At 35.4% G+C, this 23806-nt stretch overlaps 1 protein-coding gene across 3 annotated transcripts in view; it reads right to left on the bottom strand.

Annotated features, from left to right (window-relative positions):
• LOC110810873 (pleckstrin homology (PH) domain-containing protein) overlaps positions 1–23806 on the bottom strand; it is a 141886-nt gene that overhangs the window by 106981 nt on the left and 11099 nt on the right. For all 3 annotated transcript variants that reach the window (XM_088218073.1, XM_088218072.1, XM_088218074.1), the window contains 5 exons: positions 6772–6864; positions 6353–6674; positions 6140–6244; positions 5962–6057; positions 5760–5827 (listed from right to left, as the gene is read on the bottom strand). In XM_088218073.1, coding sequence (XP_088074199.1) covers positions 5760–5827; positions 5962–6057; positions 6140–6244; positions 6353–6674; positions 6772–6864 — 684 coding nt within the window. The remainder of the gene's footprint in view (positions 1–5759; positions 5828–5961; positions 6058–6139; positions 6245–6352; positions 6675–6771; positions 6865–23806) is intronic.

Genomic DNA, 23806 nt, shown 5'->3' with positions numbered 1-23806 from the left:
TCTCCAAGAGTTTCTTTTCAATCATGTGAAATAAACTTAAAAAAACTGACAAGACAAATACTCTATAGGAAAGAGATATAGAGTCATAAAAAACAAAATTAGACTAGTACGTTTAGTGGAAGTCCTGATTCCTTTTCTAAGAACAATAGGTTTATCAGATAAATCACAAGGTAAAGGTAACTGTTGACATTAATATTTTGTTACCTAAATGACCGTGATATTTTTCCTTATATAGTTTTACCATTTATTTTCTCCATAATGACATAATTATTTAGAATCTTTAGTATAAGAAAAATTTCTCTATTGGTACTTAGGAAGTTTTGTATATATACAAGTCAGTTGTAAAACCTAAAGTTGAAAAAAATAAAATGTAAATATTTTTCCCAAATTTCTACATAGTATCAGCGTAAAAATAAAGATATTTTAGGGTTTTAATTCTTAAGATTTTTTTCAAACCTTAAAATATTCTCAACACCAAACCAAAAAAGGAGCTACAGCTTCACTGCGGACCGGCTGCACTTCTCCAGTGAGCATCTCCGCCCTACCTGAATCTCTTGCTCCGGTCGCACACAACCATTTCGCGCACAGCAGTTGTTTTGCACTTCCGACTCGCGCACAATAACTTCTTTTGCGCACAGCCGGTGATTCAAGCCTTCTCTTCGGGCACAATTGTTCGACCTAACCCAGTTGTCTTCTTAATGCACAACCGCTGATTTGCGCCTCTCTTCACAGACGGCTATTCGACCTGACCCGATTGTTTGATTCGTGCAAAGCCATTTGCGCCAGGGATTTGTTTCGTGCGCGGGTTCTACTATTTTAATCTTTGGTTTATGCTAGTTTTCACACATGCTGCTAGTTTTGCTGGTTTTGCCCCTTTTTCACACAGATTCTGCTTCAATCCACCTGTTTTTTCTGCTTTTTGGGATTTGATTTTTGGTTTCCATGCGGCCGTGCGCCCTCCACCTTCTTAGTTGTGCGATTATCGCGCTTTCTCCTCTCAAGTTGCTGGTTATTCTTTGGACCAGGTCTGCTATCTTAGTTATTCTTGGTATCTTGGTTATTCTCTACTCATATTCGGTCTGGTTCTGGTAATATTCTCCTATCTCAGAATTTTTTTTTCCGCTTCTTGTGGTGCTGATCAAGAATTGTGTTCTATCCCTGAGAGATATACTACTGGGTATTATTGTTGTTTCTAGTATTCAAAAATGACATGAACAAAAAAAGTGATTGTTCCCAACTCTAATAACCCATCATTACAAATCAATTTCGTCAAGCTTGATAGACCTAATTATCTTGTATGCTCTAAATCCTGTTTACTGTTTATCAAAGCTAAAAGTTTGCAAGGTTATATTACTAGTGATATGAAGAAGCCAGAAATCACTAATTTGGAATATAACAAATGGGACTCTTAAAACTCCTTGGTCATTTTTTGACTCATTGACTTCATGCAACCTCATATTACCCGAACATATATATTGCTCAACACTGTCGCAAAAATATGGAATGCAATGTCTGTTACATACTCACAAATGGGTAATGATACTCAAATTTATAAACTCCGAAATAAGATTCACAAAACAAAACAAGGAGAATTGACTATTTCTCAATATTTTTCTGAACTCAGTGAACTATGGTAGAAGCTCAATTATTATCAGAATTTCCAACCAGATTGCCCAGGAGATGCTGTCAAATTTCAGAAAATGATAGAAAATGAGCGGATTTATGATTTCTTGACTGGTCTGAATGCTGAATATGATCAGATACGGATCTAGGTACTTGGAAAGGATCCCCTTCCCTCATTAGAACAAATTTATTCTTATATTCAGTAAGAGAAAAGTAGAAGAATTGTCATGCTCCACATAGCACTAGTTGAGAAAGTTTGATTAATTATTCAGTCCGATCACTCCAAAAACCAATGGAATTGTGACTACTGTGGTAAGCCGAGACACACTAAGGAGACTTGTTGGAAATTACATGAACGACCCTTTAGAGGACATGGGGGAAGGAAAAGTGAGCCTATGAGAGCTCAAGCAAACTTGGGTGAGGTAAGTGAAGCACCTGACACACCAACAATTAGAATTTTTTCCACCCAAGAGATTCAGAATTTAAAGCGCATTTTGTCTCAACTTAACTATTGGTGCATCACATATGGTAAATTAAGTATTCCTTCTTCCCCTCTTATTTCCACTTCTAATATTTTAATTATAAACTTTGGAGCTAACAAACACATGACAAACTCTTCCACTGAATTTCTAACATATTTTTCTTACACTAAAGGAGAAAATATTCGTATAGCAAATGGGTCATACACTCTTGTGTTTAGAACAGGTTCTATTAATTGTACTTCAACTATTACACTGTCTTCAGTTTTACATTTACCTAGTTTTCCTAATAACTTTTTACATATTAGTGCCATTACTAAAGACCTAAACTCTAAAATCGAATTTTTTCCTAATTATTATATCTTTCAGAATCTTCGAACAGGGAGGATGATTGGCACTGGTAAACTGCAGGATAGCTTATATGTCTTGAAAAGAAGTCATAACCTAATTGGGAATAAAGCCACCATTGAGAACAAGTAAGTCAATCTGGAAATACTACAATGGCACCGGCAATTGGGACACCCTTCCTTATTTCTTTTAGAAAAATTATATCCTAATCTGTTTAAGAGAACTTTTATGAATTTTTTCTTTTGTGATGCATGTGAATTTACTAAACATAAAAAGAGTTCTTATCATTTAAGTAATAATAGAAGTTCTATCCCTTTTATGACAATTTACTCTTATGCATGGGAACATTTCTTTATTTACTCATCGATGGTTTGCTACCTTTATTAACTGTTGTACTCGATTGACATGAATTTACTCGTTGAAAGCAAAAAATGATGTATTTTCATATTTTCAAATATTTCATAAAATGATATGTACATAATTTGATATTAAAATTAAGATTCTGATAACTGACAATGGTACAATGATGTAATTATTTGGAATCTTTATTATAAGGAAAATTTCCCTATTGGTACTTAGAAAGTCTTGTATATATACGAGTCAGTTATAATACCTAAAGTAGAGAAAAATAAAGTGTAATTATTTTTCCAAATTTCTACAGTAAGTCACCAATATCTTCAGGAACTGAAGAAGATTTTTGACCTGAAATAGACTATATGATGGTTTTTTCTATCTTATCTCTTCTTAAATATCTTTTCAAGTCCCGTTGATCTAGGTGTCCGACATTTTTTACGTGAATAAGATCTTCCAAAATAAGATCTTCCTAAATATTACTGTAAATAGTTAACAAACTAGGTATAACTTCTTCCTTCTCACTCTCCCCCTGAAGCATTGTTGGGCTTGAACTGAAATAAAACTCGAATTCGCTAAAAAAAGTAGCATCCATAATTACAAAGTATCTTCTAAAAAAAAATGATAACACTCATAACAATTTTTAGTAGGAGAATATCCAACAAATACACACCTAAGAGCCTCTGATTCCAACTCGCCCACATTTCTAGTATAGACAAAACAAACACATCCAAACACCTTTAGGGGAATAGTAAAGGAATTTTTTTCCTACAAAATCTCCAAAGGACTTCTAAAATCAAGAGTTATCAAAGGCACTCTATTGATAAGATAAGCAGCTAAAAGAACTACATTTTCCCAATAACTTTTTGGTAGATTCATGGTGAACATAAGAAACTAAGCTACCTCCAATATGTGTCTATTTTTCATTTCAACAATATCATTTTATTTAATGGTGTAGGCACAATTTGTCTGATGAATTATCCCATTAAACTCCAAGTAGGCACGGAATCCACCATCCATATATTATGTACCGTTATCTTTTCTTAAAATCTTAATTTTAGCATCAAACTGTATATATATCATTTTATGAAATGGCTGAAACCATGAGAACACATCACTTTTCTCTTTCAACAGATAAGTCTATGTTAATTTAGTACAAACCATCTATGACTAGATACAAAGATATTCCGAGTAGGTCCCCAAATGTAAGTCCCTAAGCAATTCTGGGCTAATGTTGTTTCTACGGCTTGTTTCTTGTTTCTTAATCAATCATATGTCATCTTCTGTTTCCGGTGCAACCTAAGATATTTAGTAGCACTTGTTATGATCGAAATACGCGACCTAGTGTGACAAAATTGGACCCAAAGGTCTTAAAGTGTATTTTTTTTTTATATTCTCGCCTTCATAAAAGATACCACTGCTACTCTTCAAATTTCAATAAATATTTGGTATCAGCTGATGTGGTCTTTTCAGAGAATACACCGTTCTTCTCTTCATTATCCAAATCTATAAGTGAGGGGCAGACGACGAGTAACTCATCTATAATTTCATACTAAGTATCTTTACTGAGTAAACAGATAATAGTATTCCTCCAGATGATGTGCTTCCAACTCTACTTGAGCAAGTTGATGATGTGTTCGTGTGCCTCAAACTCAAGTACCACCACCAATTATTCATATTTATTTCAGGAGAACAAATTGCTGATATATTCACCAAATCTCTTAATAGAACACGGATTGAGTATCCTCGGAACAAACTAGACATGATTAATATCTATATTTTAGATTGAGGGAAAGTATTAGAATATTATATAATATTTTCTATGCATAATAGTATGATTATTTTTTCAAATTTTTTTTCTTAAAGTAAAAGTATAATATGTATTGCTATAAGCACCAACTGGTGCAGATCATGTACAATTATTTACAGTTTAATCCTACAAACAGGAAGTATTCCTAAACATTTGGACCATTATCAGAGGATGACCCAAAAACAAAACATTCTAGGGTCCTAAGCCATCTATTTTTCAATACATCAAAACCCTTTGTATCCTCAATTCCTTCAAAAGCTCTAGAATTCCTAACTTTCCATACAACCTACAAAATACTAAGATATATATTAGCATAATTAGGAAGAAAATTAATAGGGTGATAATGGTTACCATATATGAATCTATTTACATGTATATGTACCCCTACTTGAATAAAACACAAGAAATATTCAGTATTTATCTTCTCTAACTCTTTACATCTGCGAACACTAAAAAGTTGTATGATTCAACCCTCAATCTCCTAAATTTGTCGTAGTTGTTTGTGGTCTCATGGCTAATAAGAGGGCCCAAGATGGCATTAGAGCTTACAAGGTCGGGAAAAGCTCGTCTCTCACAATCCTTTGGCTAGTACATAGTTAATCTAGAAAGAAAGAGAAGCAAAATTTTTTAGGGACCTTTTGTTAGAATAAGAGATCATTTGGTTGCTAACCTTTCAAATATTCTTCGTTCTTTCTAAAATATGTTGAAGTTCTCCCACTCATGGGTTTCAAAAGATACAGATAGAATGAACTATCCTCCAACCAACCAGAACAGAAAAATACAACTAAGAAAATAAAAGATATTAACACAAAATAGTGACCCAATCTCTTTGCAAAGACAATAACAGTATCCCTCTAAAGAAACTTGGGCCTTCACTAAAGAGAAGCAGGGAAGATCATATCCCAAACAATTTGAGGGGGCTGAAACTCTCGCTTGAAAATTCTAGCAATCTGTTTAAAACCAAATAACAAAAAGCTAGCAAAGATAAACCCTCATAACAACACTTTATGTTCCTTAGGCTCCCCACACATACAGCAGTGGGGTGACAAACTCACACTTCACCAAAAGGCATACCTTGGTCCTTTGTTAATATCACACTTTTCTTTCAAAAAGAAATTACCAAGAGTAAAGTGCAACTGGTAATAAACCTTGCACGATTTTTTAATGCTCTGTTCACTTGATGCTGAGCAGTGCGTTTGACTTCATCAATTGTCATCTGGTAATAAATTAAGTATACTGTTAGTAGAAAGTTCACCAAATGAAATAACCGAAGCACTTTCAGTAAGCCAAAAAATGTTTTTTAATTGGCATTCAATAAAGAGTCATCAATAGGGAGAGGAAAAAAAATACCTGTACAGCAGCTGCAGTTTCCAGTGCTATGGTCTGACTAACAGCAGCATTGCTTTCAAAGAAATTGACAATTCCATCAATTGAATCCTTTAGATACTGGGAAGTGACATGCAGTTAATAAATGAAAATGACATTGAAAAAAATTCTAAAAGTAGGATAATAGATAGCAACCACATACAGTCATGTAGCATGGAGAAGCTTTAGCAACCATGCTCCAGTCTACTTTTGCATCAAAAGGCTTGTAGCAGAAGATGGCAACTAAAGAGTCAAAAGATGTAGCACTCTACACAGAAAGAGAGAAAGAGAGAGAGAAACATTATATTGCAACTAACAGTACAAAAAAGCAACTCAGTTTTTATATATAGAGGTTTTCAAACATGAAATAATCAACCTCAGCAAGGAGACCACTTGGCGATGACAACCGATATGACCCCAATTTCATGTCAAAAAGTTTGGTCTCTGGATAAAGCTTGACAGAGCATTTAAGGCCCTCACATGATATTTCTGCAAGACATTGCTGCTCCCCATCGAAAAGCTTGGAAGCATTATGTCTCATGCAGACCTCCAAAAACATATGAAGAGCATCTGGTTTCTCATTAGTTGCTACAGATTGCTCATCACCCTCCCTATAACCAATGATTTTGTTTAATTGTTCCCAGTCCTCCTCAGTGAACTGAACTGGCTCACTCTCATCATCAACAGATTGAGTATTCCTGAAAAAGTAATTGCAAAGAATAATGCATCATAGACAGTAGCATCCCCATATGAATATAGATGACTATAATAGATTCTTAAGGAAAAAGCACTCACCATCCAAAGGACCACCATGATTTTTTGGACTTTTGTTTCTTCAGGTAATTTTCTGATTCTTCTGTACGCTCTACAAACTTATGAGCCAGCATTCTGCGTGACATCAGGGTACAAAAAATATAACTCAAGAAAATAAGATGGTAACATAAACTTATTATATAAGAAAAGAAAGAGGGAAGCACATATCAATCCACATCCTGATAGAAAAATTTTGAACCTTAGAACCCTTGGGATATATACTTATAAAATCCTTGTTTGATTACATCACCAAAAACCCCACTTGCAATTCTCTATTGCCAAGGACCTTTTGAAAGCCCTGATTGCCTCCAAGGTAAAGGTGTTTGCATGGACTGTTACTCATTGAAGGCTCAACACTGATGATATGTTAGAAATCTGTTGGCCCAATCAAGCTTTGACTCCAAACACCTTAGCTTTGACCAAACGCAATCCCGATTGTTCTTTCTTTACGAAATAGCATGGAAGATAAACACTAAGGTGTTTGCAATGTTTGGTTTTTATTGAGTAGTTTCTCCTACAGTGGATTGTCTAATGCGAACTAGCATTCATGGGGAGAGGGTTCGGAAGAGGCAAAACCCATTTGGCAGGGGATGATACATGGAGGCTTGTGGATTCCATGGCTTGAGTGCAATAGAAGAATCTTTTTATGATTGCTACTCGTCATTTCAGGAAATGTGGGACATATTGACTTACTTTACAAACAAAAGCTCACGGGTGTTACTCCAACCATACTCACGCTAAACTCCATCTGAACTAGGAGACAATTATTTGTCCTCCCTTAGGATGACCCTTTTCATTTGTCTTTATTGTTGTTTCCTAGTGTTACAACCTAAGGGTTGTATCTTTCTCTTTTTTCTCAATAATATTCTTTTTATCCAAAAAATAGAAAAAGAAAAAGGAAGACCATTGATAAAATATATTGTTTAACACTTTTAAGAGAGTCAGATCTTTTTTGCTTCTCTGTATGACCAATGGTCTCATTCTATTCGTATTTTGTTTGAAGGGCATCCTCTCCATTCAAGAGCAGATCTATAGGATATCATCGATTCTTTTTTTTTTTTTTTCATTGTTTTGGTTCGATTATTTTGAACATGCGAAGCAACCCTTGGTGTTTACGATACAAAATAAGACCTTAAAGTGGACATATTCAATAATAAGAAATATTTAAGATTGAAAGATTCTTATATCAAGAAAGTCTTGAATCTTTGATCAAACAATAACCTTACATATCTACAACTTTAGTAGACATAAGCATAAAATAAAGAAAATGACCTTTTTTATCCTAGTGTATGGAACAGGAATTCATGATCCTATCATAAACGAATTATGTGCCCTTAAAAGCTTTTCTATTTCTTTCCTTCTAGATGACTCTTATGATGGTCAAAAGGTGTGAGGCCTAAGTTCTTGTTGTAGCTTTTATCTCGCGATGCCCCTCCATAACCATATTTCTTCTTTGATCGAACTAGCCACAGCCCACTTCACTCCCATAACATAAAATTAAAGGATGAAAGGGTCAATGAATTGGTCAATGAGAGTAAAATTTTATGAAAATGCCAGAAATTAACTAATAATATTGAAGATACGAAGATAGATGTTGTATAAGAGGTTGTTATTCCTACTTATCAAGTTGAGTTTTCTTGTGGATGCACTAAACGTTGTACAAGAGGTTGTTATTCCTACTTATCAAGTTGAGTTTTCTAGTGGTGAATCTTCTAATTAAGTACCAAACAACGTCATTGCTTATGTTGAAAAGGATATTCTAGTTGATTTAAAGCACCATGAAATCCAAAAAAAACAAGTCTTATTGAAAAATCTACAACAAAAACACTCTTAATGACCAATATTGATAATTAGAGTTTGGCGATTCTTCCATTTATAGATTTTGTCTTGCCTAACTACTCCTTTATTACTTTAGAATTGACAACTAACGAAGAATTCTTTTTCCTAACAACAATCTCAAAATTCGCCACCTTCAACTATTAGGAAGAAAAGTTCTAATCCATTTAGTTTAGAAAAATAACTCATGTCATAATCCACTTAACTTATAAAAATACTGAGAAATAATCATCTTTTCTTATTTTGTGCCATGAATCTTATTTCAGAGTCTATAAATTTGCACATCATTACCCACTTGTAAATATGTAAAAAATGTTTCATTCCATATTTTTGCTACAGTATTGAACAGATATGTTCAGACAATGTAACGTTGGATGAAATTGACGAGCCAAAACATTACAAATGAGTTTTCAAAGTCTCATCTATTAGATTCCAAACTAGCAACATCTACTTTTTTCATATCATGTAACCTTGCAATTCTCCAACTTTGATAAATAATAAACAAGATTTTGACCAAACAAGAAAAATAATTTCAACAAGTTTACGGGATAGATTTGTAATAAAAAGTTATACGAACAAGAAACAATCAATTTTTTTTCTTATCATTTTAAAGTAACTAGAAATAGGAAACAATATCTATTAGTTAATCTCACAAGGAAAGAACATATCTTCTAACTAGCACCAATGGAGTTGGAGACAGCAATATTAGGCCTGAAAAAAGGAAATATGTTGAAACCTTGGAGATGGTGACCAAAAACAGCTCGGTCTGGCAAGGACGTGACAATAGATGCACGACAAAAAGCGGCTCGGCTCAGCGCACGGACAAACAAGATCAGAACAGCTCAGCGCACAGAAGGGTAAGACGTCATCTCCGTGCACAACAGGACGCGACAAAAGCTTAGCAGACATAACACGCGGCAGTCACACGAAGACAGGTCAGGAGAAGTGCAATTTGAGCCAAATCATGTGCAACAAGATCAGATCTGTCATGATCGGGATTTTCTGGCGGCGATGCTACAATTTTCGGGCCGAATAGGATTTTACAGCGACGCGCGTGACTCATGCGCTTCTTTTGGTTCTGGCACATGTAGCTCATGTGTTTCTATTGTTGGCGATGCATATGGCTCACGCGTTTTAGAAACGATCACGGGAGTCGGGAGCAGGTCGATGGTGAGGCTACAACTCTGTCAAGGGTGGTAGTGAGAGTAGATATTGATAAGTGGATATCAACTTAGCTTATTATATTATTTTAGAGTTAAAAAAACTCTAAAATTAAGATTCTAAAAAAAATTTATTTTGATTTTAATATCATGAAAATTTCGGAGAAAAAAAATACTTTCTTCATTTTCTAATACATCTTACCTTGTTGCAACCAGTGTATATACAGAATTTCTATTTACAGATAAAAAAATTTAAATTATAATAGGGATTTTAATTGATTCTAATTACTTACATTATTATAGGAAAGATTATGAGAAGAATTATACATGAAAAAATATCTCAACTAATTGAGCAACATAATATTCTAGTCAAAAGTATTAAGAAAGACAGTCTAGTGTAAGAAAAACAAATAAGGAAAACCATAAAACTGAATAAGAAGGCCTTAGCGTAGAATATCATTTACATAGACAATTATGATAGATATCCTTCCACCAAAAAAATGTTTAACAAATAGGGTATAATCTTATTGACATTGAACATATCCAAATTTCTTTATAGCTTTAGAAATCCTTTTAGCCCAAGCTTTAAGCGACTGCTTGAGACCGAGAAACTTTTTCAGCTTACAAATCTTGTTTGCATTCGTCTGATCTTTGAGTCCCTCAGAGACTTCCATGTACACTTCTTTTAGATCTCTATTGAGAAAGACATTCTTGATGTCTAACTAATGAAGCTTCCAACCAGAACTTGTTGCCACTAATGAGAGAGAATGGTGTTAAGTTTTCCAATTGGTTTAAAGGTCTCTTAATAGTCAACGTCTAACTAATCAAGCTTCCAATAGGTTTAAATGAGCCTTGAATCTATTAATGGTACCACCTACATTGTGTTCAGATCCACTTATATAGCACAAGTTACTTTCCCAAAGATTGAGCAACAAGTTCCCATGTACCATTTGTCTCAAATACCCTGAGTTCTTCAATAACAGCTCGCTTCCACCCATGATCTTGCATGGCTTCTTGAATGCTATTAGGAATCTGAATTTCCATTAGTTTAGTGGTAAATTCAGGTGACAATTTCTTACATGATATGAAATTGTAAAAAAGATGATGAATACAAGACTTAGCCCCTCTCCTTTGTGCAATTGGTAAATTGAGATATTGTAATGTACACTAACCACAAGCATTATCGATTGAGTCTCTTCCTACATTGGCTCTAGTCTAGCTTTACGACTAGTTCTTTCTTGCATTTGCTCCTCAACAGGTGTCTGGCTTTTCTATCTTCTTGAGTATACTAAGAGTGGTCTTCTAGGCCAGAAGTGATGTCCGCGGAAAACATAGATGGATCAAGAGGATTTGACTCAAAGAGTTTAGGATCTTGTGTTTAGGTACTGCTTCCAAATTCCCAAAAAGAATGTTCTTCTACATTTCTACTATCTTCCTAAACATCATTTTTGGAATAAAATGATTACTTTGAAAGAATGTATGCATATACAGTGATAGCATTTCTCGATAACTGAATATTAACATCTATATTTTTTTTATTTGGCGCATTTCAAGGAAGATATGTTTTATGGCTTTGGAATCAAATTTGCTTCTAAACTGTTGACGAACATAAACAAATGATGAACACCCAATGATCTTTAGAGGAATTGATGAGATGAATTGTGTTGATGGATAGGTACTTTTGAAGACTTGACAAGGTGTTAGGAATTGGAGAACAGCAGAAAGCATTCAGTTGACTATGTAAACAACTATGAGTACAATATGCCCTCAAAAAATTTGGGACATGAGATTGGAACATGATAGCTCGTGCAATTTCTAATAAGCGTTTATTTTTTCTTCTACCTAGCTTGTTTCATTGAGGGATGTCAATGCATGAACTTTTACGAATAACTCCCTCTTCAGTCAAATATTCCCCAAGGAGAGGATTGACATAACCTTAGCATTATATGCAAGGAGGATTTGAATTTTTGTGTTGGATTGAGTTTGCACAATTTAACTGAAAAACTTGAACAATCTACATGGCACAGCTTTTCCTTCATGAGGAATACCTAAATAGGGCATGAGTGACCTTCTATAAATGATATGAAGCATTTTGCTCCAGTTAAAGTCTTGATTATGTATGATCCCTAGACGTCACTTTGAATCACTGAAAAAGGATCTCTTTGTATTGTTGGATAGGATAGGTATTCCGAATATGTTTACAATTGACAAGATTCACACTGAACTTCAATAAAGTTATGATTAAACAATGAATGAAATAGTTTCTTATGACACAAGATATTTAGATTACCTAAATGATAGTGCCAAAACATTATTTCACTACTTTTATTTTTTAGGGCGAAAAAACATTGTCTTCCTCTGCCTGAAAAATTCTCATGAGGTTCGCCTGTATTGAGCATATAAAATCCCAAATGCAAGTCACCATTACCAATCATTTGTTCTATAGTCAAATCCTGAAAGATACAACATTTAGAGGTGAATATAAGGACATGATTTCTTTCCCTTGTAAGTTGACTAACTGATGGAAGATCGGGATCCAAATTTGGGACCAATTCAAATAAATTGAGGGTCAGGTTTTCTGTGAGAACCACATTTCCTCTACGATCACTTTTGAGACAGATCCATCAGTTATCTTGTCAGTAAGGTTTTCGTATTAGGTAGTGAGATTTTGGATAAAAGATGCATCACCAGTCATATGATTAGAGGCTTCAGAATCAATTATCTATATTTTTCTTGTTCACCATAGAAGTCGTGAGAGTTGTTGGAAAAATACCTTTACGTGCCCGTTTGCTATTGCTAAGGGGTTGGAATTTGGAGTAAAAAAAATATGTTGTGCAGCAATCAGCTTTTGAATGATTTCCAACTGCTCCTTGCTAAATTGGTTTGGTTGCTCATGAATTGTAATATGATTTGCGTGTCCCTCCCTCTTGCTTTTTGGCTTCCAATTATGGGGTTTTCTATGAATATTCAACAGGTATCATCAGTATGTTCAGGCTTCTTGCAATGCTCGCACCATGGTCTTTCCTTCTTGGTGTGTTTGTCCTTAGTTCTTTGCAATGAAAGGGCAGAAGCATCATTATTGTTGATTGATTGGTTCCAGAGGCCCATCATTACTTTTTTCTAACTTTCATCTCATTGGACTTCAGCTACTCTCTCTCCCAAATTAGGTAAAGGTTTTGGTTGCTAGAATTCATCCACAAACTTCATCAAGGTTTTGTCAAGTCCAAACAAAAACACGTAAATTCATTGCTTCTCAGCCATATCCTTACACTTAGCTACATCCATTAGGCAATCCCATTGAATAGTTTCATACACATCTAGTTGCTCCAAATACTTACACAGACGGCTGAAATATTGGGTAATTGAGAGGTTCTCTTGATGGCGGTCATAGAGGATACCTTCAATCCCGAACACCTATGTTGTATATTCCTTTTCTGAGTAGGTCTCATGTACGGCGTCCATTTTTCTTATGTTGTTTCCTAACTAATAAGCCATGAATTGACTAAATTATTTTAATTTTCAATGTCTTATAGAATGGACCATCATATTTTGGTTTAATGACTGCACCTGTAATGTAGTCATCTTTTCCTCTAGTACAAATGAATAGCATAACTGAATGTGACTATTGGAGATAGTTATAGCCATTCAGTTTGTGTCTAGTAACGATAAAGGCACTAGACTTAGATCATTAGAGTTGGTAATTGTAAAAAAAAAATGTAAATTAAGCTAAAGAGAATAAGGATAAATTACACTATATGTAATTATTTGCATTAATTGTCTATTTTTTTATTTTAGAAAAAAATTGTAACACCCAACCTCTCCTTTTTTTTCTTTTTATTAATTATTATTATATGAATATAATTATTATTTATGTAATTTTAAATTGAATTTAATTTATTTTATTTTATTTTAATGGAAATAATAATAATAATAAGGGATAAAAATTGCTTAGGGGTTTAATTGAAAATAATTTTGGAAAAAAATGGTAAAAATTTGGGTTCTAAGGTTATTTTTGAAAAAAAAATCGAAAACTGGAGATCAAAACGCAATTTAGAAAAGTCTTGTCACGTCAGCTACCCGATCAGCAGCCCCGACCAATCAGGACGCGCTAGGTGGCAGAGACGCTGACGCAGGAGGCCATGCGGGAGGGAGCCACGTGGGCGATCCGCGTGCGCGCGATCGAACGACTGAGATCCGTTCCCGAGGCACGGACAGCCCATATAAAAAACGCGCGCGGACAGCCCAAATTGCATCGCGCACGGACGGCGCAGATTGAATAGCGATGAACGGGTCAGATTCACTTCCTATTTAATCGCATCGAACGGTACAGATTAAAAGCGATGGACAGCTCAGATCAAAACTGGATTGGTGTAAATTACCCCATCTGCACCCAAACCCTAACCCTAGCCGCCAGAGCCCCTCGCCGGAGAAGACAGCCTAGCTGCCGGGGAGCCGATCGCAACCACCCGCCGCCGTACCGGAGCAATTTCCTACCGCCAAATAAGGTATAAATTCTACCATTTACTCAGAATTTGATTCGAAAGAACCGGCCAATTTGCTAGAAAACACCGCCGAAGTTTAGCGGCGCCGCCGTAGGGTATTTCAGTTTTCGCCTTCGATGAAGCCCTCCCCGATTCCCGTTCGATGTGATTTTTCCACCGTTGTGATAACCGTTTCCTCCTCTACAGGTTGACCAGAGCAAAACACCCAACTGCAACGTGAGCCGGAGGAGCTGCCGCACCGGAAAGCCCCACCGCCGATGAATTTTGATTTTCTACGTTTTTCAAGCCCACCGAAGGCCATAAGTGTATTTTCTCACAGGAATCGATGCAAATTTGGCTGAATTCGGCCGAAAACGACTGCCGTGCCGGAATTCTAGAATTGGCCGAGTAAGCCCCGGGTCTGATTTTTGGGTTATTTGGGACATGTGTAGGTACTGTAAGCGTGTTTCAGTTCCCGAAAAAAATTTGGGAAACTTATGAACAGCCCGTAGTCGTAGTAACAATCTACTTTTCGGCGTCGAATCAAGTAAGAACCTTTTACCCTAGTTCCTATCATGGAATTAAAGTTCGAATAAATGGTAATACTGTATTTTGTGCAAATTAATAGATATACATAATTAATTAAGGTTGCTAATGGAGCCCGAACCGGACATTATTCTCTATCGATTTCTACTTGATTTATTTTACAATTTAAATGCATTATGGTATCTGTTCTATTTATTCTATGGTTTTAAATGCATGTGTTACTGTCTTACTTGACCATTGTGTGATTTTGGAATTTAAGATATGATTGTATTACCGGGTGCATGTTTATTGTTTATGTGATTATGTTTAACTTGGTAACGGAGACTAAGGGAAAACAGATATGGTGACAGTCTTACTATATATGCTTAGAGATGGTGGACGGACCGGGTTCATAGGGAACCCTACAATGAACGTTGTCTCATACCGGACGGGGTATGGAGACTTGGTCATTTGGCGCTCCTACCGGACGGGATATGAGGACGGCCCGCTTCACCCTCATACCAGACGGGGTATTGAGGTTTTTTATTTTGGCCCTCATACCAGATGGGGTATGGGGACAGGCCTAGAATTAAGATTGTTAAGGAGAATGTTTCACGTATAACGGGGACCCCTATGGATCCCCATAGATGCTAGTAGGCTGGTGAAAACGAGAAACGGTGATAATCAGTTATTGTTAATGAATACGGATTTATGATATGTTTTATGTTACTGATTATGCATAAAATTGTGATCTGTATGCTGTCATTGTCTTTATAGGTTGTTTTCATAGGTTCTCCAATTGTAAGAAAAATAGTAAGTAATTTTATTTTATAATCATTATTAACATAGTATCAGACTCACAAGTTCAAGAAACTCTAGCCTCAGTTAGAAACCTCATTCGACCTTCATTACCAAAATAGAATTAAAAAAGAAACCTAAAAGGATTAGGTCAGCCTTCAGCAGTAACTATTGTAAATCAGCTAGCACTAGTAACAACCAAACCAATCTTCATTGCCTAAGCCAGAAACTGAAGTAGTTCATTTAAGCATAGCCACACTGCAACAGACACGTCCGCAACCAAGCGCATACTCAACCCTCTCTCCAATGTTGTCATCTGCCACAACCTGACACAAATGCGACCCTCTCGCAACCAGACGCGGACGCAGCACCATCTGCCATGACATTGCTTTGTCGCAAGATGTGACACCTACAACACCCACCCTCTGCTCCAGCCTCTATCCAAATGCGCGGCACTCATGAAACATACAGGGTTCGCCCTTAATCCTTGTCGCGCCTATCCCCATGTTGTACCCATGTGCATGTAACCTGTGTTGTGCCCCACCTTGTTGCACGCCTCTGTGCTACGAACCAATGCATATGCATAATGTCATGTCCCTTTGTCCAGATTAGACAACTGTGTAGGACCAGATCCTCAAGCAAAGAGTAAGGATACAAAACTACCCCACATGCACAAGTGTAATAAAATACTTAGGTATGTTTTACTTTCATACGGTTGAAACGTCTCAGATAAACTCTTTGAAAATTCTTAAACTATAAACTTAGGAGTCACAGATCATATGACCAATATTTTTAAATATTTTCATACATATGTTCTATGTCCAAGTACTAAAAAGATTCTCATTGCAAACGGTTCCCTTGGTACTATTACAGGCAACGGCAACATTAAGTTTAATCCTACTCTTATCCTAAAAAATGTGTTACATATTCTCAAATTGGATACTAATCTTGTATCGCTTAATAAGTTATCACAAGACTTATTCTGCAAAGTAACTTTTGGCTCTTCTCACTGTAGCTTTCAAAACCAAAATTCGAGTATAATGATAGGAGATTCTAAAGCAAAAATCAGACTCTACTACTTAGATACATCTGGGTAGATCATTTTCTATTGTTCCTACTGACCCCATAAACAAGATCTAACTCCATCGTACGAGACTTGAGTACTCATTCTTTTCCATCTTTAAAGTTATGTTCCATTATTGTTTAAAAATTCAAAATATGAAAATTTACATTGCAATAGCAGTGAATTTGTAAAACATAAGCATGTGACATTTCTCATTAGTTGCAAAAGAAGTTTACTCCTACTTTCCGTAATTCGTAGTAATATTTGAGAAGTAACTCATACACCTAACATTTCTAATGTTCGATGAATTGTGTCATTTATTGACAATTGCACTAAAATCATTTGGTTGTTTTTACTTAAAGCCAAATCTGATGTTAATCATATCACATCCCAGTTTCAAAATCAAATCTGATGTTAGTTATATCATATCGTAGTTTCGCAAGATGATGAAAACTCAATTCAAAACTGGCAAAAAAGAGATTTCACACCTACAACTCCAAAGATTTTTTTAATCACACACTTTCATCATTCTTTCATCAGGAATTAATCCTTTATGAATCACCAACCGTTCACACCACAATAAAATTGGAGTAGCAAAACACAAGAATAAAGCCACCACTAGAGCCTTCCTTCTCCAATGTCTCAAAATAACAATGATACAAATTAATCTTTACCGCCACTTACATTATTAACTGTCAGTCCACCAACATCCGTAACTTCAAAATCCATTATTAACTGTCAGTCCACCAACATTCGTAACTTCAAAATCCTTTAGAGACACTTACAAAATTTTACCCAATAGTAAGCGTCACAAACAATCTAGTCCCTCGAATATTTGGATGTATTTGACTTCATTTACATTCATTTCCATCAAATTGAAAATTTTGATCATTGGGTCATGAAATGTGTATTTATGGGGTATTCCTCCTCTCAAAAGGGGTACAAATTCGCCCACCCAAAAATTTTATGTGGCTTCAGACATTAACCCACTGTTTGGATCATGATAAATGATATAATTTTAATGTATGGTATATCACGGTCGTGAGAAAACTATATTTGTTTCAGCTTCCAATTAGTAACAAATGGTATTTGACTAGCAAATTTTGGGATAAATTTTTAAACTACCGAATTGGTGGTATATGACCGGCATGCTATTTGTTTCCCATTATACCCCCATCTAATTTACTTAATTCTATATTTATCCTGACAATTAAAAACCCTAATTTCTCTTCTTCCTCACTCAAGCTACACGCATGGAGGATGAATCTTCTTCTTCTCCTATTGATTTTTTTCTTGTTCTTCTTCTTTGATTGCTTCCAAACATTGGTTCATTGATTCGACTTCTGATTTGCGTTCTTCACCTTCTCACTCGGTAAGTATTTTTGTATTTTTTTCTTTGATTTTTCCAGCATCAAATTCTTTCATTTTTTCTTTGATTTGCATGTATTTCTTTCTGTAATAGCCTATATCTGTGAGTGAGGGTGAGATGAACGATAGAGAGGGCTGTACATGTGGGCAGTCGGTTGTGTGAGGGAGAGGAGTGAACGGGAGGTGGTGTGAGGACGGGAACTGCTCTCCTCTGTCACTGCGCTCACTTAACCTCACTCCACTCTCATGGGTATCTTCATTTCCAAATCTCAAAATCTCCCTAATTTGAACATTTGGTAATCTGAAGATAGAAAACCACAATGATTCCAAACTTCACTTCAATAGTCTCATATCCATGCTGCCCCGACTCCAAACTCGATGTTTGTTAACTAAGCGGGACATTCCCAAACTCTTTCTTATCAAATCCCTTTCTCGTTCCCTTGTACAGCCTTTACCAGGCAGCTTTCATTATGTGTTCTGTTACTCTTATATAAAGATGGAGGAGCTTGACCCAGGAAAAAAGCTGGGTTTTGGACGGAGCACTCTTATAAAGATGGCAAAGACCGTTTGTTGATAAATTTCAAATCTCAATGCTATCTTCTAGAGCCTTTCTCAGTGCGAGCACTAGCCCTTGTCATGGTGAGTAATCTTTGCTTGCTTCCATGATAAGGGGAAGGGGATTGGTGCGGGGGCCCTTCAACAAAAGTCAGGTTTGAAAGCACCATTTTTGAACCTAGTGATTTTCGCGCTCTCTCAGACGTTTCCACTCCTGCCCCCACAAGCAAAGAGGTTTCAAGATACCAGGCGACCAAGTGAAAGTGAACAGCCCCGAGCAAATCTTTTAGAGAGCGTACCCTTTCTTTCTACTCTTTCTCTCTTCTAAGAAAAACTAAGAATCTAAATAAAAAAAGAAAAAGAAGAACCTTTTTTTATGGACATTTGGAACTATAGGAACAATTCACAAGACACACGTGATGTTGATCTATTATTATAATCATTCTTTCTTTATTCTTTATTGTTTTTAATAAGTGAATTAGGATTGAGAACCTTAGCTTTAATGAGTGAATTAGGATTGAGAGATGTTAATTTGTCCATGGGATGTCTATCCTCAAAGACAAACGATGCCCAACCTCCCGTTGCCATACCCTGAAACCATGGCTGGTCTCACTCTCTCTAACGGAAAGAGTAGGTAAAATTTACTCTTTGTAGAGAGGACAAGCTTTTGGGACTCATTTCCGGGGAGGCTTCCCCCGTCTCTCTATTGGGTACACCTATATGTTAGGTGTACTTTCCACACCCGAGCAAACCAAGTAAGGTTGCTGGGAGGGCCTGCTCTCGCATTTTCCAATCAAAGCATTTATTTTTCCATATAGGGTACCTATATGTCTTGTGTACTTTTGTCTTTCTGGTAGTTTACTCTGTCGTAAACCTGCCCAATCCTATCCTTCACAAGGTATGTACTTACTTCGCCTCGCTTGCGAAGACACCTTTTCCTGATTTTCTTTGAAGAAGATAACTCAGCTTAATTGGAATTTGAAGTTTGTTTTTTCTTTGTTATCCCTCTGACTATCTTCTTCTCTAATTACGTTCCATGATGTTTTACTTTTTTAAGCTATATTCTTGTGAGGATGAACAAGCTGGACCCTATCCCAGTTTTCACTCCTACTATTGCTCCTTCAGTAGCTCTGACTTTGAGTCAAAATTCTTCTAATGAGTAAATTCATTTTGTTCAGTATGCACCCTTTTAAAGCCCCAGGCCCTGATGGCCTGAAAGCTGTATTTATTCAAAAGTCTTGGCCGATTACCTTTATGATTAAAAATGCTTTTTCTACTGGAGCTTTTCCAAAAGATTTTAATTTGACAAATCTTTGTTTAAAGGGGAAAACTCGACTTGATTGGAAATCAAGTTTTGTTTTTCTTCATTTTTCTTCGCTTTATCTTTCTCTTTGAATAGATTCATATTGCACACTTTTTAGTTTCATAGAAGAGGAAAACTGAGCTTCGTTTCAAAGTTTCTGGTTTCTTTCTTTACTCACGTGACCCAGGGGTTAGGAAAAAAAGGTTAGCAGATTTTAATTATGAATAAGATCTCTGATTTTCTCAGTTGAAGGTCAGTTGTTTACTGTTTGCTCTTATATTTATTCCCCAAACAGGCGAAAGTGTGTGTTGATTAAAATGTATGCTATGACTTGCTTTGATTTGGAATAATTAAACTCATTATTTCTTTTTATTTAGGCATTTGATATCGTTTCTGTTCACACATTAGATAAAAAATATGAATATTTTGATACGTGTAGTTATTTTACTATGTCAATTTATCATACTTCATGGGCTAATAGTTCATAAAAAGCGCGAGATAAATTATAGGTTTACTCATGAATTAAGACTAGAGGGAGAGAAAGTTCGAGATAAGGTTATGAAAATTTGTTATCAAGTGATTTTTGTCATCATATAATTAGGATGAGAGCTTCATCTTTTATGAATTTATGTCGTTTACTAGTTATAGATTGTGGACTTAGATATACCATTCATGTAACTGTAGAAGAACAAGTGTTTAAGAAACTTTACTTATTAGAACACAATGAGAGAAATCGAGTCATATTTTAAATTTTTCGACGATCCAGAAAGACGACAAGTCGTCATTTTCACAATGTGCTATGATGTATAACATATGGCCGATTAATTTATTAATCAGCCAAATGGATCACAAATGCCTCTAGAAATAACCAACAATCCATTATTCTTTCCATTTTTTAAGGTATATCTATAAGTTATATATATTTAATTAATTATTTTAACACGAGTACATGTTTAATTAACTAGTTAATAATTAATTTCAGGATTGTATTGGTGCGATTGGCAAAATACGTACGTGTTAAAGTGTCTAAAAAAGTTGCTCCACGATTTTGCAGGAGAAAAGATTTTCTTCAGCCGCACACTGAGCCGCGGGACCACCTCCGGTTCCTTCTTCCTCCGCGCGCAGAGATGCGCAAAGATCCGATCGTCCCAGCTTCTTCTTCTGCCACGTGCAGAGCTGCGTGAAGAGCTGCACGATCCAATTTCGCTTCTGCCGCACGATCCAATTTCACTTCTGCCGCACACAGAAGCTTTTCTGGCAACGATCTGCTTCTTTTTTTGGCCACCGTGCACTGCAGATTTGCACGAGCCGAGGAAGTCGTTGAGCCAAGCTGAGGAAGCCGTTGAGCTGAGCGAATTTCAGCCCGAGCTAAAGCCACTACACCAAGCCGAGCCGTTTTTTCAGTCCGAGCTTATCCGTTTTTTAGCCAAGCCGTTTTCGAGCTGAGACAAGCCCTTGTTGAGCCAAACTGGACAGCCAAACAGATCTGATTTCAGTATTTATCTATTCTTTTTTGGCTATTTTGACGCAAATTAAAGGGTTTGTTTTCATTATTAGGTATTTTCTTCTTGCCTTTAGTACTCTAAAATGGCATAAACAAAAAGGGTGATGATTTCTTATTCGGATAACCCATCATTACAAATCAGTCCCGTAAAAGTTGATAGTACTAATTATCTTACTTGGTCAAAATCTTATTTATTATTTATCAAAATTAGAGAATTACAGGGATACATTACAGGTGATATGAAGAAACCAAATATAGATAATCTTCAATATAACAGATGGGATTCTGAAAACTCTTTGGTTATGTCTTGGTTGGTCAATTTCATGCAACCCTATATTGCACGAACGTATTTGTTACTTGATACTGCAGCAAAAATATGAAATACATCATCTCTTACATATTCACAAGTAGGTAATGATGTCCAAATTTATGAATTCTGCAATAAAGTTCATGGCATAAAGTAAAGAGAGATGACTGTTTCACAATATTTTTCATAACTGAATGGATTATATCAAAAATTATATTACTATCAAGACTTTCAGGCAGATTGTCCTGTAGATGCAACTAAATTTCATATATTGATAGAAATTTATGACTTTTTAGCTGGCCAAAATACCGAATATGATCAAATACGGATCCAAGTACTTGGTAAGAATCATTTTTCTTCATTAGAACAAAGTTATGCTTATGTCCAACAAGAAAAAAGTAGAAGAAATGTCATGCTATACATAGCACCAGTTGAGAAAATTGGATTAACTGCTCAGTTTTACCAATCCAAAAATTTACGGAAGTGTGACTATTGTAATAAGCCAAAACACACTAAAGAAACTTATTGGAAGTTACATGGAAAACCAACTAGAGGTCGAGAGAGAAGGAATAGTGGACCTACGAGAGCTCAAGAAAACTTAGTTGAGCCAAGTGAAAAACTTGATACACCAACAATTTGAGTCTTTTCAAATGAAGATATTCAAACTCTGAAGCGTATTCTATCTCAATTTAACTCTTCATCATTTCTACGTGCAACAAATTTAGTAAAAATGGAAACTTAAAAAAAAGAGGATGATTGGCACTGGTAAACTGCAGAATGGCACTTTAGAACTAAGTTTGCAAGTTGGACATGTGTAATATTCCTACACCAACTTGAGAGGGGGTGTTGAATAAGATACTTTATTATTATTTACTAGAATAAGCATTTTACTATAATAAAAATTTTATGTAATAAAAATTCTATCAAAATAAGTAATTTCCTTATTAGTAGTTAGGAGTTCTATGAATACAATAAATGTAATACCTTAAAAGGTGATAATAAAATTTTCCTAATTAGTGAGAGGATTTTTTAAAATAAATGGTAAATAAAATTAAAAAAATTTAATATGAACATTTTTAATTAATAAGAAGATCTTCCAAAGTAAATAGCATACGAAATTAAAGAGATTTTGTCAATCTTGGTGCTATATATTGTACATTAGGAAGTAAATACTTCTAATATAACAATTATAATTACTCAATTTTCAACAAAATGCTACAAATCTATCAGCCAAATCGAGATTTATTTCTAAACATTTACTATATGTTATAAAGATGGCGGAATGCACTCCCGTCTGTTCATTTATTGGGAGATAGCATGGAAGATATAGATTAACGTGTTTGCAATGTTTGGTATTTGTGGGGTTGCTCCTCCTATAAGGGATTGTCTAATGGGAACTAGTATTCAGGGGAAGGGAGCTTGTGAAAGAGGCCAAACCCATCTGGCAGGGGACCCATATTTGCAACCTTATGGATTATTTGGCTTGAGCACAATTGAAGAATTATTTATGATCATTACTCGTTATTTCAGGAAATGTGGAACATATCGACTTTTCTGGCTCCTTTTTGGACAAAATTGAGACGCAAAATATTTGTGCTCCCATTAAATGACACTTTATCTATATTTTTTTCTCCAGTGTCATCATGTGAGGAGGATGTCTTATTCTTCATGATTGTATTCGTTTTTTTCTCTCAAAAATATTTTTTTATCTATCCAAAAAAAAAGCACACAAAAGGAGAACAGAATAGTAAAGATGTAATTATATAGCCCCTACAACTTCTAATAAAAAACTAACTTTTGTTCAAGAAAACAATACATAAGAGGAGAGGATAAAGAATCCTTCAACCAAAACAAAAAAAAAAAGAAATATGAAAAAAAAGTTCTAAGAGAAAATAAAAATCCAATCCTAATACAATTATTATAATAAAACAAATAAACATGAGTTCACCAATATATGAGCTTGCTAGTGGCTACTAGATAAGAAATTCTGAAAAAGAATCGCTGAGAGCCTTAATGAAAAGAGTCTCAATCCATTGAAGATGTATGGGCAACCAATTCTAAAATATTCACCTAAAAATCAAGAGAGATTACTTGAATCAGTCAAAATTAAAATAAAA

This window comes from Carica papaya, chromosome 4 (genome assembly GCF_054855325.1).
Source record: "Carica papaya isolate Zhongbai chromosome 4, ASM5485532v1, whole genome shotgun sequence".
Taxonomy (NCBI): domain Eukaryota; kingdom Viridiplantae; phylum Streptophyta; class Magnoliopsida; order Brassicales; family Caricaceae; genus Carica; species Carica papaya.
This window is presented reverse-complemented; position numbering and strand designations above follow the sequence as displayed.